The 16,427-nt window shown below is 37.1% G+C and overlaps 1 protein-coding gene and 1 pseudogene across 1 annotated transcript; both read right to left on the reverse strand.

Moving 5' to 3' along the window:
• Window positions 1–346: 346 nt before the first annotated feature.
• Window positions 347–5,763, reverse strand: LOC131330661 (protein DETOXIFICATION 40-like). Its single transcript, XM_058364326.1, has 7 exons — window positions 5,243–5,763; window positions 2,655–3,286; window positions 2,471–2,527; window positions 1,758–1,996; window positions 1,255–1,373; window positions 1,074–1,160; window positions 347–526 (listed from the first exon to the last, which is right to left on the reverse strand). Exons 1-7 carry the CDS (start codon window positions 5,600–5,602, stop codon window positions 416–418), a joined length of 1,605 nt encoding a protein of 534 aa, XP_058220309.1. The 5' UTR covers window positions 5,603–5,763; the 3' UTR covers window positions 347–415.
• LOC131330663 (protein DETOXIFICATION 40-like) overlaps window positions 347–16,427 on the reverse strand; it is a 36,090-nt pseudogene continuing 20,009 nt past the window's right edge.

Here is a 16,427-nt window from a genome sequence, read left to right on the forward strand (position 1 = left end):
CAAATCCACCACTCTCTCTCTCTCTCTCTCTCTCTCTCTCTCTCTCTCTCTCTCTCTCTCTCTCTCATTTTAGTCATCAATAGCGGTAACAAGCATTTCATCAAACGAAATTGAAAAATGACTAACCAAGTACTTAAGCCACATACATCATAATAACCCAAGACACTCAATAAGAATTTACATTGCCTTATTCTGTTTTCTTGTATATCAAACAATAACCTCACACTTAAACGTACTTTCTTATCTAATAACAAATCAATTACTACAGTAATAACATAGAATAAATGCGACACCGAAATGAAAGAGTTTATTTTCTCTTCAATTTCCTTTTTTTTTTCCCTTTAAATTGTTAACTTATTATGCTAGTTGCCCAACCCTGGAATCCAGGGAAAGCCTTCAATAAGAAATATTTCTTTTAGTTCATCAAAACCGGTTCCGTCCCTTCACGGACATCCAATAAAATTGGAACCAAAACTGGTTCTTTCTTGTCGTCCCACTTATCCAACCTCTTCCTGGCTTCTTCCACCTGCAATTGATTTCCGATCGATTTCCACCCAAAGTTAGTTATTCATATGGAGTATTTACAAGCTCTTTTCCAATCATACGATGCTATATTACCAACAACAAATTGATGGACTTTACTAACCATAAAATTCTTGTCCTTCCAAATATATATATTTCCTGCCTGAGAAACTTATAATTTTACTGAAAGCAGTCGGACAAGCAGTAACGCGGTTGAGGATTGGTAGTGGCCCCATCCCGCTAAGGAAAATAAGTACTTATTTTTTGAATTAAATGTGATGTATTTTAAAAAATGACTTATCTTGTAAAACGAAAAATAAATGCTTTTATATCACCTTGCTGAAAATAGCCCTGAAAGTAGCTTGGATAATCTAACCTTTTCTCACCGACAGCCAAAAATAATACTCCAAAAACTCTACCTCATCTCCTAATCTAATATATCACCTAGGGGCAAATCTCGTGTACTATCCCCCAAGCATGAAATAAATCATATAAGACTCTACAGTATTATTTAACTAAATCTTTGGAATAAAAAAAGACTCAAAAATTACCTCTTTTGTCCAATTTGTTCGAAAGGTGACCCATATTAAAATGAAGGTCTGCATTATTGTTCCGCCTATCATCCCTGCCCATAGCCCCTGCACCCCCATAAATAATTAGCACAACAAGTTTCTTGCCATTCATGATCACTTATGAAATAGTAACAAATGAGGTTCTAATTTTGTTGCTTACCTTAGCCTCCATTTTGAAGTAAAAACCAAGTAAAACTCCCAATGGGACTCCAATCATGTAATAGCATCCGACGTTGACGTAAGCAACAAAAGCTTGCCATCCACATCCGACAGCCACACCTTCAAAGGTGCGCTCACAGTTTGTATATATGACATCAATTTTGAATAAATTTAGCAGGGCCATCTTAACTTCTTCCTTTTTTTGTTTTGGTAATGCAGGGTGTCCCGAGCCAGCTTGCTCGCACCTCAGACTAATTTCTACAGCCCATCCGACCGCCGTTTCACACGCTTACACGTGGGGGTGATGTGGCCCAAAAAATTGTTGGCAAGGAGAACCAGTTCTTATTGTCACATTATTTTGCCATGAGCTTTAATTTTTCTATAAAATTTCGATTTATCCCGCGTTACGATGGGAAACTGAACCTTATTTCCTACTTATAAGATCGTAATTAAGATAGGAGTACTGATTAGGATAAGTAAAATCTTAGAAGCTCGCTAGCTCACCAGACAAAACGGGCTGAATACCATTGAGGAGGAGGGTAACGGCGAGAAGGGGGCAGAGGTCCGAGACAGCATTGGCCACAGCTTCACCCTCCGTGAAAGCATAGCTTATGACATTCCTAAACACCATCACAACAGTTGCCGCCACCGCAGAGGTAATGAAAGAGACTATGTTGACCACCACAACCGAAAATGCAGCTGACTTTGGATGCCCTGCTCCTAGCTCGTTGCTTACTCTCACACTGGTCACTCATATTATATATTCATCAAAGAAAATCGTTACACATTGTGTAACAGCAAAAGATAAAGTTAATTTGCATATAGCATGCAAGAAAAAGCACCATAGGCGAGCCAAAATAGAGGTACACGAGTTATTTTGTCCCTCCCCCAATTGTTAATGGCACTCCCAAGTTGATTTTGTCACTCTCCAAATTGTTAACTTTTGAGGAGTGGCAAAATCAATATGAGTAAATTTTGGCACTCATAGGTGAGTGCTGTTAACAATTTGGGGAGTGGCAAAATCACTCCCCTAAAAGATTCATGTATAGAGAAAAAACATGCTAATAACATCCTAATGGGTTGTCGGTAAGGTAAAAAAAACACAGCTTTCTACATGCTAACGTGCCTTGGAATGTGAATCAGAAATTGTGTTTTTCTGTAAACTTCTTGCCTTATTGACAACACAGTACCGTATTGAGAAAGTAAATAGGGCTAACCTTGCCGCAGCATTGAATCCAAACGAAATCATAATCACGAATCCCGAAATTGTCATACTGCAATTGAAACCCACAAAACAATAAATTTTCGATTGAGACAAAACTTGAGATCCAAGCAATCACCAGAATTAACCTCGAATAATTTAGAGAAAAGCAAGAAACAGGCCGAAATAAACAAACTCACCAGATAGATAGAGAGTCCAAAGCCACTTCCGGATTTTCTAGCAACCCAGCAATCAACACCATAACCTGGTAGTACCAAGTCTCCAAACACAGCATCACAGCCGAAGCAACCGATAGCTTAAAGAAACCAGGCAAGCCCGAAAAGGCCTGTACACTGAACCCGGACCAAGTGTACTTACACTTATCACTCAGCACTATATACAAAACCTGGGATATCACAATTACCCACCAAGAAAAACTCAACATCAGGGATGCACCCAAAAGCCCAAGCCCAAGTTTGAAGACCACAACCCAAGTCAGAACTAGATGGATAACTAATGTTGCTGCTGAAATGTAAGCACTTGGGTTGATGATGCTTTGAGCCTGTAGGAATTTTTGTATCGGGAAATTCACGGCGTACGCAAATATCTGAGGGATTAGGCCGTAGATGTAGATCGCAGCCATCGACGCGATCTCTGTTGATTCGCCGAGTAATATGAGAATGGGCTTGGAAAATGCATAGATTAAAGTGACAAGGAACCCAGTTGCAGTAAGGAGAATGGTTGATCTCTGAAGATAAATGCCTAACATATGGTACTTCTTAATTCCATATGCTTGTCCGCATAGGGTTTCCACCGCACTTCCCATTCCTAACTGTTGATAGCAAATAAAGCATAACCTTACGAAAAAATAGACACAAAAGGATATTACATTGTAAAGAAATTCCAGCGACATAAGTATTTTGGGAAATGAAGATATATGGTGTAGATTTATGGGAAAATTGGTCAGCACTGGAAAATTGACCGAAAAATTGGTCAGCACTGGAAAATTGACCGAAAAATTGGTCAGCACTAGAAAATTGACCGAAAAAGTCGTCTGCACTCTGTCTTATGACCGAGATGATGACCGGAGACGGTGACTCGGTGGAAAAAAAGATGTTTGACCGATTTAAAATAAAATGTTGACCAATGATGGTAACTGGAGTATTTGTTAAAAAAGTTAAAAAACATATAATGGTTATGATACATAAATATGGTTATCTATGAAAATCTGGACTCTGTCTTATGCCAATAATATTAGATAATGCTATCTGTCCAAAACTATTCTCTATATTTTGCCAACAACAAAGACATGTGTGAAAATCTAAACTTTGTGTTTTGCTAATACCATCAACAGATAATGATGTACAGATTTGTTTTTTATATCATGCCAACAATACAGACAAATATGATTATAAATGGAAATCTAGACTCTGTGTTATACCAATAAGATCAACAAATAATAATATCTGTCCAAATCTGTTAAACTTCATTTATTTATTTTCATTACATAGTCAACATATTTATTGGACAAGATTTTTGTCGGTCAACATCTTCTTCCCATCTCCGGTCACTATGGCCGGTGCCCGGCGACTTTCATGGCGGACCTCCAACGCCGGTGACTTTTCCGCCCAACTTCTCGACACCGGCCAAATTTCCAGCAAACTTTCCGATGATGATGTGGCGGGATAATTTTTTGTGATGGTATTTTTGTCCTATTACAAATAAAGAATGGACCTCACACTTTTGAAATTACCAAGTAATGGACCTAAGCCTTGTAAGAAATGTTAGCGGACTAGGCCTTGGTCCAATCATCTGTAGTAGACCTTAGACTTATTTTTTATAGATTTAAAATTTGACGGATTTTGCAACTCGTTTAATTGAAATGATTCATAGATTTATTTTGTTTTCACATGCCTTCTTAGGTGAAAAACAGGAATAAGTTCAAATTAAGGGGTCTAAAATAATGTGCTAGCTTGTGACAAATTTTGAATTTTGACAAGGCAGTCGGCTCAAGTTGATGAATTAACATCGGCACTCGCAACAGTAATTATCTAGCAAACCAAACTACTAATCTCCCACTAAAAAACAAGACAATTTATGAATTTAGATCCACAAGAGTGTCTGTGCCCTTTGGGACCCATTAGTATGTCATATATTCAACAAATTAATAAAACACGTTTCAAACGAGAGATTATTCGGCGCCAAAGGCACACCATCGGCCCTTTCTCAGCACACATTCGGGGGAATCTACACATTTGTCTTTAGTCCAGCCTCAAATATGTGGTGGAAAAGGAATCCGAATCACCATATGATGGTGCCTAAGAGCATTGAATAATATTATTGCAAGAAGAGGGTATGTTAATATGAGTTCTAAAAGTGTGCATGAAGCATATTTTGAAAAAAGATTAGTACACCGACCAGAATGAACATAATTCGAGAAAAACTTTTTTACGGAGTTTTCCGTGAATAATTGTTTACAAAGGTGAATCTCGAGTGTCCAAAGTATTTCAGACGGTCTGGATTTTAATGAAACTTTTCCGTAGAAAAATTGAACTCTTTCTCAAAAAGTTTCATATATATCCGGACCATTTAAAACCGAAACGGACAGCTCAGATCGCGCGGTTCTGTGAATAGCTTGTTTATAACAGCTCCATGAATAGATCTATCTCAATTTGTTTTCTGTTTTTATTGGTATGGTCCTTGGGCCCTCATAAAACACAACGGTATCCAAGACATTTTTAAAATGGGCGCCCCAATTCATGTATGTGAGAAAGACAGAAATACGTACCATGAGACCATAAGCAAAGGATTGGATGCCGCTGTTACCGAGGGAGGCGGCGGCGAGGTCGAGGCTTCCAAGGTGGCCACAGAAAATCCGGGTAGACATGGACAAGACATAGTTCACCACGTAAACGAACACGGCAGGGGTGGCTAGTTGGCGCAGGAGCTTCAGCTCTATCCAAATTGCGGGCCAGATGCGTTGCCAAAACGGCAAGTCTGCGTTTGACAATGCCATCTCGAGCTCATCGCTCACCTGTTTGTGATTATCTGATGACTGATCCGATAACAAAGTCGGTGGCGGTGGCAGTGTTTCTTCGGATTGGAGCAAAGGTCTTTGAAGAAGGTCCTGGTCGTGGAGTGATCCCATATTGGATCTAGCTAGCTAGCACAGTACTGTTTTGGTGGAGAGTGTGATTGTTATAGTGAGAGATCTGGCGAAGCGTAGTACTGGTGGGAAAAGTAAATTTTTAGTTAGTTCTAGATCGAACCTTTGGTGACTCATGCAACGACTTGACGGTGGACGTGGATGGTGGGTGGGGTTCTAAACTTGTAACGAATATGAAGTGTAAATAAGGACTTGATGGTGGAATCGTGGATGGTAGGTGGGCTGGGCGAGTGAGGTAGTAAAAAAAAGAAATTAATAGGAGAAGTAGTAGAATGTTAAAGAATTCCTTGAATTTTGTTTGGAATTAAGTAGAAACCGACTTCGAAGAAAGAAAAAACCGACTTCGAAAGAAGAAGGAATCGACTAAGAAGAAGAAGAAGAAATGAAAAATCAAATATACATTATTATTATTTCCAACGTCACAGGATGCGATTGATTGGCTAATGTTTCAAAATTGAATGTACACGTCTGTTGGGAATTGCAGATTCTAAATCAGCCTCTCATTCTACTAAGAGAAATAAGTATTTATTTTTCAAATGAGTACTTATTTTTTGAATTAAAGGTAATGTATTATGAGAGAATATATAATATGTCTCGTAAAACGGAAAATAAGTACTTAAAAAATAAAAAACTTAGCGAAACGGGACCTCTCAATTTATTTTCGGATATGAAATCCTATTTTGTGCTCCCCTGTAAATAGAAAACATCTAGGGGATTTTAGGCCTCCTTTTTTGGTTATTTCTTGTTATTGTGGCCTCATGATTCAAGAGTTACAGATTATTGTTGGATCTTTAAAATCTCTTTAGTTCATAGTTAATTCTCGCCATCCCTTGTACGTGTGAAGTATTTTCTTGCTTTGAACTTGAGCGGAAAACCACTTAAATCTTCATGTTCTTGCGTGATTCGCTTTACTGTTTGTTCTTATATACATGTTTGTCATAACATAGAATTTATACGTACTGCCGTACTGGGTGTTTTAGCTAAATAAGCCCACTTGGATAATTGTTTTGTTTTTATTCTAATTTTATTCGCATTTGTTAAGTTCACGTCAAATTTTTGTGGATTATTAGTCCGTCTCGACGAAAAGAATTGAAAAAGTAAAAAATTGTGATCCAAACTCAACTTTTTTTGAATAAAGCCAAAAAATTTAGCTTTTTAACTGATTTTTGTCTCTTTATTCAAAAAAATATTTAAGTTTGGACTATAACATTTACTTATGCGATTCCTCTCATTAAGACGACCCAATAATTCATAAAAATCTGACGCGAAACTAACAAATTCAAAAATTTGGTAAATAAAAACAAAAAAAAAAAAGCCGAGTGGCATTGTTTAGCCAAAACACCACCTTCGGGTATTCGCTATTTCCCGGTTTTTAATTTGTTATATGTTTTAAAATTTTTGTACGTCGAAAATCACCGGTAATCTAAAATCTAGAATACAAAACAAAAAAGTGTAAGGTCCCCCAAAAGATAAATTGTTGCAATAGCTAGAATTGATTGAATTAATCTAAGAGTTGACATGTGTTCTCCTACTCTTAAAATGTACCCTCACTCTTTCAATATTACACAAATACCATCAGTAGTTTTTTTTTTTTTTTCCGAGCCCTGCTATTCGCGAAGAAGATTTACAGGAAATCACGCAAGGAAAAACGCGTTTAAGCCTATTCCGGGTTCCACAAAAATTTAGAAAAAAATTCATAAAATTTTGAATATTATTTTATGTGGCCTTATAAAAAATCAACTCCAGCGGATATCAGTAAGTTTACTTTTGGTTTCGTAGGAATGAACTGAGCAGTTTCGCCCCTACGAATCCAAAAATAATATTTATCGATATCCGTTGGAGCTGATTTTTTACAGGGCCCCATAAAATAATATTCAAAAATGTATGGATATTTTCTAGATTTTTGTGGAACCCGAAATATGCCTAAACACATTTTTTCTTGCGTGATTCCATGCAAATCTTTTTTGCGATTAGAATTTTGGTTTTTTTTTCCGGTAATAACGATTGGGTTTCTGTTTCCTACTTACTCTCTCTCTCTCTCTCTCTCTCTCTCTCTCTCTGAAAGACCCAATTTTTTTTGGGAAAAAAATATATATAATTTTTGTTTGTTAGTTATTTAATGTAGAAAATTATTTATGACGCGCGTCCAACAAATACTAATTCTCTTAGTGTGTGCATATGTTGCACTAAATTATTTTCCAACCTAATCCAATTGTTCCCCAGCCATATTTTTCTCCTCCTACGTGGCCCCTTTTTCTACCAATTACCCCACCGACTCCCAATTACCCCACCTACGCCTTTTCCTTCCCAGAATCCCAGGTATTCCTGCTGCGTTACATAACACTTTTTTAAAAAATAACTTATTTTATATTTTTAAACTCAAAAATAATATAAATAAATAAATAATTTAAATTTTTTTTTACACTGTATTAAAAATCTCAATAAGATCTATCAAATAAAATTCATATTGATAGAAAAATTATTTGCGTAAATACATAATTTTTGAGTTTAAAATTATATTCTTAAAAATTAAGTACTTAGGCCCCGTTCCAGAAACCTTTTTAAAAAATAAGCAGCTTATTTCACATTTTCAAACTCAAAAATAATGTAAATGAAAAATAAATTTTCAATTTTTTTTGCATCGTATAAAAGATCTCAATGAGATCTTTCAAACAAAATCTATAATGCATATTTTTATATTTTAATAAACCTCTAATTTTTTAGCTTGTAATTGCCACCTTAAAAAATAAGAATTTTTTTTGAGTTCTAGAACGGGGCCTTATTTTGCCTTTCGGAAACGGGGCCTACCTTTCTTTCTTTTTCTTTCTTGTGAGATGCTACATACACTGCATCATTTCATTATATATCATCCACTATATCTTTTGTGGAACTCACTACGGGTCACAAAAAAAATGCCCTTAAATTTTAGAATATTATTTATGGAGCCCTGTAAAAAATCAGCTATACGAATATCGGTAAGTATTATTTCTAAATTCCTGCGCAATTGAACAATTTTGCCCTTACGAATCTAGAAAAAATACTTACCTATATTCGTTTGACCTGATTTTTTACATCGTTTTAAAAACGGTCTCACTATTGGATGCATAGTTGGACCGGTTAATGTTCTTAGGCTCCGTTCCGGAAACCAAAATAAGTCATTATTTTTTAAGAAGGCAATTTCAAGCTCAGAAATTATGGTCTTATTGAAATCTAAAAATATGCAATATGGATTTTGTTTGGAAGATCTTGATGGAATCTTTTATACGATGCAAAAAATTTTGAAAAATTATTTTTTATTTACTTTATTTTTTAATTTGAAAATGTGAAATAAGCTACTTATTTTTTAAGAAGATTTCTGAAACAGGGCCTTATTGTTCTTGAATTTTCGTTTACCTTTGTAAAACGTCCTTTCATTGTCTGACTTTTAAGAGACAGCACTTAAGAAGTCGTGCTTTCTGCCCAGAAAAGAAAGGGCAGCCCACGTTCTTTTACAAAGTACACCCTCCATCCTAATTTACTTATATCAGTTATATTGTAACTGGATAAAAAAATTAGTTATATTTTTAAATTGATAATAAATTTTATATTCAATATGCATCTTGTTTAATAGATTTTGAGTTTTTTTATAATACAATATTTTCAAAATCACCTAAAATATTATAAATTACAATATATAATCAATTAAAAAGTGGCACGAACTCTCAAAAGTGATAATTAAATTGGGACGGAGGTAGTAATTTGTAAGTGACAACTTTGCCCCCAAACAATGTCTCGAACTTTTTCACTTCATAATTGATTTTGGAAATTGAATCCTATATACCTTTTTTTTTGACATTTACACTCTTTTTGGAGTGTAGAATTTAATTTCCTTGAATTTTTAGAAAAAATATTTTTTTGTTCTTATTTAAATTTTTTCGCATTTGTTCGTTTTGGGCTAAATTTTTTTGACTTTTTGATTTGGAAAAGTAAAAAAATTTTACTTTTATCCAATATTTTGAATAATGACCCAATATTTTTTTTACACAAGTGGTCATTGTTCAAAATATTAAGTAGAAGGAAATTTTTTTTACTTTTTCGATTCGTCTCGACTAAAAGAATCAAAAAGTCAAAAAAATTGATGCAAAATTAAGAATTGAGAAAAAAAATTCAAATACGAACAAAACGAAATAAGTAAAATAAGTTGTTAGCGGAGCAGAGTCGAGATTAAAAAAATTACTCCTAAAGCCACTTCTAACGCCTGAAGCCAGTTTTGTATATATTTTTTTTTGATAACTCAGGTGTCTAGGTCAGTTTTCGTATAACTCGACTAATTTCGGGGGACCAATTTCACCATTCGCTTGCGAGAATTCTAATTAAAGGCAAAGCAAAACTTTGTATGAGTCTATGGACTACCCCCAAAGAAGTTGATACGGTATAAGAGGTTTCAAATTTGAGATCTTGGAGAGTTAGAGAGCAAACTGCTAATAATTAAACCCCTCTCCTCTCCCTTTCTCTCACAAACCAGTCCAATGGGAGAAGCAATACAAAGGGTTGGTAAATTTTTTTTTTTTCATATTTTGAATTCCTGTTGTGAAATAAAAAAATATCTACTCAACTTATTATTATTTTTAGCATTATTGTTACATAAAACATTTTTAAAAAAAAATTCTTTTTTCATATTAGTATTCTATACTGTGTTAATTTTGGGGCTCCTTTCCGCTTCCATTTTATTATGGCAAATGCTAGAGACAATCTTGTGGGTTGTCAAGAGTGGGGGTCACGCGCGCGTGAATGTACAGATTCTGACCTGGCTCAGTACCTGCATGTTGTACGCACTCAACGTCTGCCGAAATGATAAATGCAAAGAGTAAATTACGAAAGTAGCCCTTAAAAGTTTCTCCAAATTTTACCGAATCTCCACTACTCCACTACTCAACAGAAGAGCAAAATTATGAGGGCAATCTCTCTCCTCCTCTCTTCAGTTCCTGTCTCCTTTTTAAGGTTATCAGGTTATGCATATTTTTTAAAAAGGTGTTCTGAAACGGGGTCCACTCTCCAATTTTCATAGATTGTTTTAGACCGTTTGTAAGTTTGAACTAATGGTCATAGTTAATTTTTTTGAACCAACGGGCAACTTTGAACCAATGTTTAATTTTTTCAACTTTTTAGACAATTTATATATTTAAAAATATAGTTAAAAAATTAAGTGTTCCAAATTTTAATATATTTAAACCGGTGGAAAGATTTTATTTTTTTGATCATTTTATCTTAGATGGTCATAATTAAATTTTGACTCTAGAACTCTCGTTGAATAGCCTTAAAAAAGTCCTAGAATCAAATATCTATTAAGGCTAATCAATGAGGGCTACAAAGTTAAAATTTAATTATGATCATTTAGGATAAAATAATCAAAAAATTAAAATCTTTTCATCTATTCAAACGGATTGAAATTTGGAACACTTAATTTTTTTAACCTTTTCAAACAGTTTATATATTTAAAAATATAGTTAAAAAATTAAGTGTTCCAAATTTCAATCCGCTTGAACCAGTGGAAAGATTTTAATTTCCTAATCATTCTATCCTGAATGGCCATAGTTAAATTTTGACTTTAGAGCTCTCGTTGATTAGCCCTAAGAGATACAGGATATAAACATTAGTATTTGCCTTAATTAAATAACGAAAAAATAACAAGAAAATAGGTTGGGATATTTTTCGGCCTACGCAGGTTAAAATTGGCATTTTTAGAAATATGACAGCTAGTGTCCCATAGGTTCACAGAAAAGAGAATAAAAAAAAAAGTAAAAGACCGATAAATGGTACTTTTCGGTACAGTTGAGAGAATTATTCCGTATCGAGGCAATGCCCACTGGACAATATCTAGCAAAACCCTTTTATTATCACCAAGTATTATTTTTATGTTAGTTTTGTTATTACTTACAAAACTAAGGTCAAAAGTGTAAAGAAGCCCAATAATTCTACTCCTGCTGATGTCATTTTCTGTGTTCTGCCTGACATTGTATGCAACTACTCATTATGACTTTTGGGACCCCACATAACCCGCGCTAGTCAGCACCAGTTAGCATTTGCCTATCAATGCTACTTACACAACAATTCAAACACAATAACTTATACAACCTCTCATATAGTAGTGTGTGTGGAGCCCACGTGTATATGAGAGGTTGTGTAAGTTGTTGTGTTTAGATTATTGTGTGAGTATCATTTTTGTTTGTCTATATACAAAGCTGAGAGAGTGAGGTCCTGTTCCAGAAACCTTTTTAAAAAATAAATACTTATTTTAGAACTTCTCAAAGAAAAATAAGAAGGCTCATTCCATAAAACTCAAATAAAAAGTTTATTTCACATTTTCAAACTCAAAAATAAAATAAATGAAAAAAAAATTCAATTTTTTTTGCACCGTATTAAAGATCTCAATGAGATCTATCAAACAAGATCCATATTGATAAGAAAATTAATTGCATAAGTACATGATTTTTGAGCTTGAAATTGCCTTCTTAAAAAATAAGGAGTTGTGCTATGAGTAATAGGCGCCGAGGAGGAAAATCGTATCGACGGCCGCGCCGGGCCATTTTCGGCCACCGGACAACCAATTCAAGCCGTCCAAAAATTCTATAAAAGAAAATCGAGAGGGCCTACGTGGGAATCAACGGCATCCGAGGTATGTAGGGTGCTTGATCTGAGCACCCCTTTTTTCGTGTGAAATCATATACACGAAAAAGAGGTACTCGAATCAAGCATCCTACACACCTCGGATGCTTTTGATTCCTACGTTAGCCCCTCGGTTTTTTTTTTAGAATTTTGGACGGCTCGAATCGGTCGTCCGGTGGCCGGAGTCGGCCCAGCGCGGCCGTCGGTACAATTTTCCTCCCCGGCGCCCATTGGTACCTATATAAATTCTGAAAAAATAAGTACCTTCTTATTTTTTGGAACAAGTCTCATTATTAAACAAAAAATAAGTTCTTATTCACGTTCTGAAACGGGCCCTGAGTCTGCAGAGAGGGGCATTGATCCAGTGTTGCGCACACATGAGATATTTGAAGTATAGATGAATGGCTGTGATCAAAGTCAGACATGATCGGACGGTCTGAAAGCCAACATGTGGCACGGGGGATAGGAGCCACTTCTTGCCGACTCTTTGGTTCCTCCTGGCTTTCCAATTTGATACATAAAATACTCATAGATTTCAATGTCAGAAGAGGAAACATGAAGTCCCACCGCATTGAATTGCCGTGGTGCATAATTGATCCATTTTCATTTGGTAGTAAACCATTTGATAAATACTCTTTCCGTCCCTTTTTTTGTGTTCAGTATTTTATTTTAGACTGTCCCTTAATAAGTGTTCATTTTGTAAAGTTAAGGGGGTAAAAGTTGGTGCATTGTCTATTTTGTCCCTAAAAGTATATTTCATTTTGAAAAGTTAGTGAGTAAAAATGTAATGATGATGGGTAAGTAGGGAAAGTGGAGGAAAAAGTTAATGTGAAAGGTGTAATGATGTCTTTTTAATAAGTTGGAGTTACGAAGCAGGACATTTAAAAAGGGACGGAGGGAGTATCAAACTTGGTTGGTAGCCGTGCCCTGTCAACTTCATTCTTTTATGCTCGCGAGTGATCAAGCCAAATTAGGTTTTGTTTCAGAAACCTTTCTAAAAAATAAGCAACTTATTTATATTTTCAAACTCAAAAATAATATAAATGAAAAATAATATTTCAATTTTTTTTTCCATCATATAAAAGATCTCAAACAAGATCCATATTGCATATTTTTATATTTCAATAAACCCATAATTTTTTAGATTGAAATTGTCTTCTTAAAAAATAAGAGCTTTTTTTTAGTTCCGGAACGGAGCCTTAGGGTGTCAAAAGAGCTCACCTTAGATTGAATTACCTAAAATCAATGAAAACATACCTTACGCGTAGTATCAGATAAAAATTTTAACAATAAACATAGTTATATAGAAAATTAAATATATTAAACACAATAATATACAATATTGTGTGCTTATCAGTACCGAAGATGGATCAAAAGTGTCGTACAACTTGGCCAAGTTCAACCCTGCTGAGGACGAAGGTGGAGAACCTTGATTGCTGCACGCTTAGTCGCTCTGACTAATTTAAATTGACTTTATTTTGAGAGCTTCAAAGTTTATAGGGAATTATAATATTTTGACAAATGCAAAAACTTTAATTGTTATGGTTGTAAAATGATGATATATGCATTTGGAATGATAACGTAGTAAATCTATGAATTTCTCTTGGGAAATTTTCTTATAAATATTTTATAAACGTCTCTGAAAATCGGAGCGTTACTCTTTAACGCAGCGAAATTCAAGAGAGACTAGTTAGCATACTAGTCCAAATGAGATAAACAACTTATCGCAACAAGCAAATCTTGCGCACAAAGAAGAAAGAGAGAAACTCTGTGTGGGGCTCCATTTTGGGTGGTTCGTCCTCTTTGAATGGTGGTTCGGGGTTAGCCCTTGTCTCCTTTGCTCAATCCTGCAAAACGAAGCACGACTAAGAGACCACACCGGAGGTTCTTCGGGATGGCCCTCCGGTGCAAGAGTCAGTTTGCTTGCAAGGAAGAGTTAGAGATTGGGAGCTAGGGTTTTCTTTTTGCGTACCTCTTCCAAGAAGGCATAATGGGATATTTATAGGAAACCCTTCGCTTGGTCTCCAAGATTGCACCAACGCTCGACACGCGTCGGCTGATGTCACTGTTGCATCACGTTTAGGGTTTTGCAACCGTTTTCATAATGAGCTGGCACCTTCACGTGCCACCATCATTGTTCTCATAACCGTTCGGATGACGTCACGACCATCATCATAGCCATGGTTGCTGTTCTGATGCGGATGAGCTGGACCGTCGGCCAAGCCATGCTCGGCACCGAGCATGTTGTGGGACCCTCGGCAGCTATCGAAACGAATATATCCTTCTCCCCGAGCAGGTGTAGGGAATGGAGAATTAAAGGAGGTGTAATTAGAGGAACCCTCGGCAACAGGGACCCTCGGCTACGGTTGCTGATCCGAACGTCCAAAGAGAGATGTCTTGGAGTTGAAAGTAATGCTAAATCACGCTCGGAATGATCGAGCCATTTGGCTCGGCCTACTACAATAGCCCCTCAACCCATGCCGAAGCTTTTCACTCGATATGGGTTGATTTAAAACTTGGCCGAGCTTGCACCTTTGGCAGAGAAATCCGAGCCCCACATTGGGTAACAGCTGTCGAGTATTCGAACGGGTGTGTCAGTTGAAAGGACACCTAGGCAGACGAGGAGACGGCTGGCATGGGCAAGGGCTTCAGTCGCCACGTGTCACGCAGAGGTTGGCGAGGGGTTCGGCGGTGAAATGATGGGCGGAAAATTCGAAAAGGCCCGCTCTGCTTATAAATAGTGGTGAAGGAGGAGAGAGAAAGTTCTTCTGCGCTTTCTCTCTCTAGCGCTTGAGCTTCTCTCTCTTCATTTCCGTTCCAGAACTCAGCTTTAATCCAGATCCTCAACTTCAAGCCCCAAATCAACTGAAATCTTCAGGTATGTCATCGATTCTTATCATTTTAGTCTTCCTCTCACTTTTTATGCTCATTTTCTGGGTTTTTGGGATGACTTTGGGGGTTTTTTGTACTGTATGAACAGTAAATTTCTGGGGAGAACGATGATGTTCATCCCTGAACTCAACCTGTTCTTCCGAGCCCCCATAGGATATCTGGGGCTCAGCCGAACGATTTATTTGTTGGAGGTAAATTGCCGAACGTTCCCCAACCCTCTTATTTTGCCGAACGTAGGTTATCCTTATAGAAGTACCGAGCCCACTATAGGTTAGCATGTGACTCGTGAGCCGATAAGATGAATCCTGAACTTCCAAACGACTTTCTTTGCCGACGCGGATTTCACTAGCTTAATACCCCTTTGTTCTTTTCCTAGGTCTGGCTCACGAGGTCATCGACGTGTCATCAGGCTCGGATTGCTCGGAAACCGAATCCGATCGTCAATTCCTCAGCGAACTTATCGAGTGGCGTAGGTTGAGGAATAGCCGAGCGGTTGTATCTTCTTCAACAAGGATGTCGGCAACTTCTCCTGTGTCCGACGATTCCAACGCCGAGCGAGATTATGAGTATGCTGCCGACGACTTCCTTACGGAGCCCGAGATAAGCTTCTCTCCAGAAACCCAATCCGAAACCGAGCCACAAGTGGGTCAAGAAGCCAAGTCAAGGCTTATGTCAGGAGCCGAAGCTTCGACATCGGTTGTAAGCGATGCCGACCTTTTCGACAAGGGCTTGCTATGTCCCTATGCTCATTATTTCAGCGGCAGCCCTGGAGAGTACGCAGCCTTCCGAACGAAATACAACATTCCCGAGGATGTTCTGATTCATAGAGTCAGAAGCACAGACATAAAAGACCATAGGGATCACCGTCCCGAGCACATAACCGTGCCTTTAATGGCCATTTGTGAGGCCGGGCTTCGGTTCCCCATTCACCCCTTCCTTAGGGAAATTCTTTGGAAATTCAGTTTAGCCCCCCATCAACTCGCGATCAATAGTTACCGAATCATCATGTCGGTAATTGCCTTGATCGAGAGTCAAGATTTGGACTTTACGCCGACGGACCTTTTTTACACATATATTATGTCTAGACACGGGAAATCTGGCCGTCGATATTTGTCGACGCGTCCCAAAAAGCAGCCACTGATAGACGGTCTTTCGGACACTGACAAGTGGGCTGACTTTTACCTTGAAGTGCACGGAAACTTTGAGTTCGGCGACGGTCTTCGTCGGTTCGCCGTTCCAAAAGTGGCTGATACAAGAGGTAATTAGACCG

This window comes from Rhododendron vialii, chromosome 6a, assembly GCF_030253575.1.
Source record: "Rhododendron vialii isolate Sample 1 chromosome 6a, ASM3025357v1".
Classification (NCBI taxonomy): Eukaryota; Viridiplantae; Streptophyta; class Magnoliopsida; order Ericales; family Ericaceae; genus Rhododendron; species Rhododendron vialii.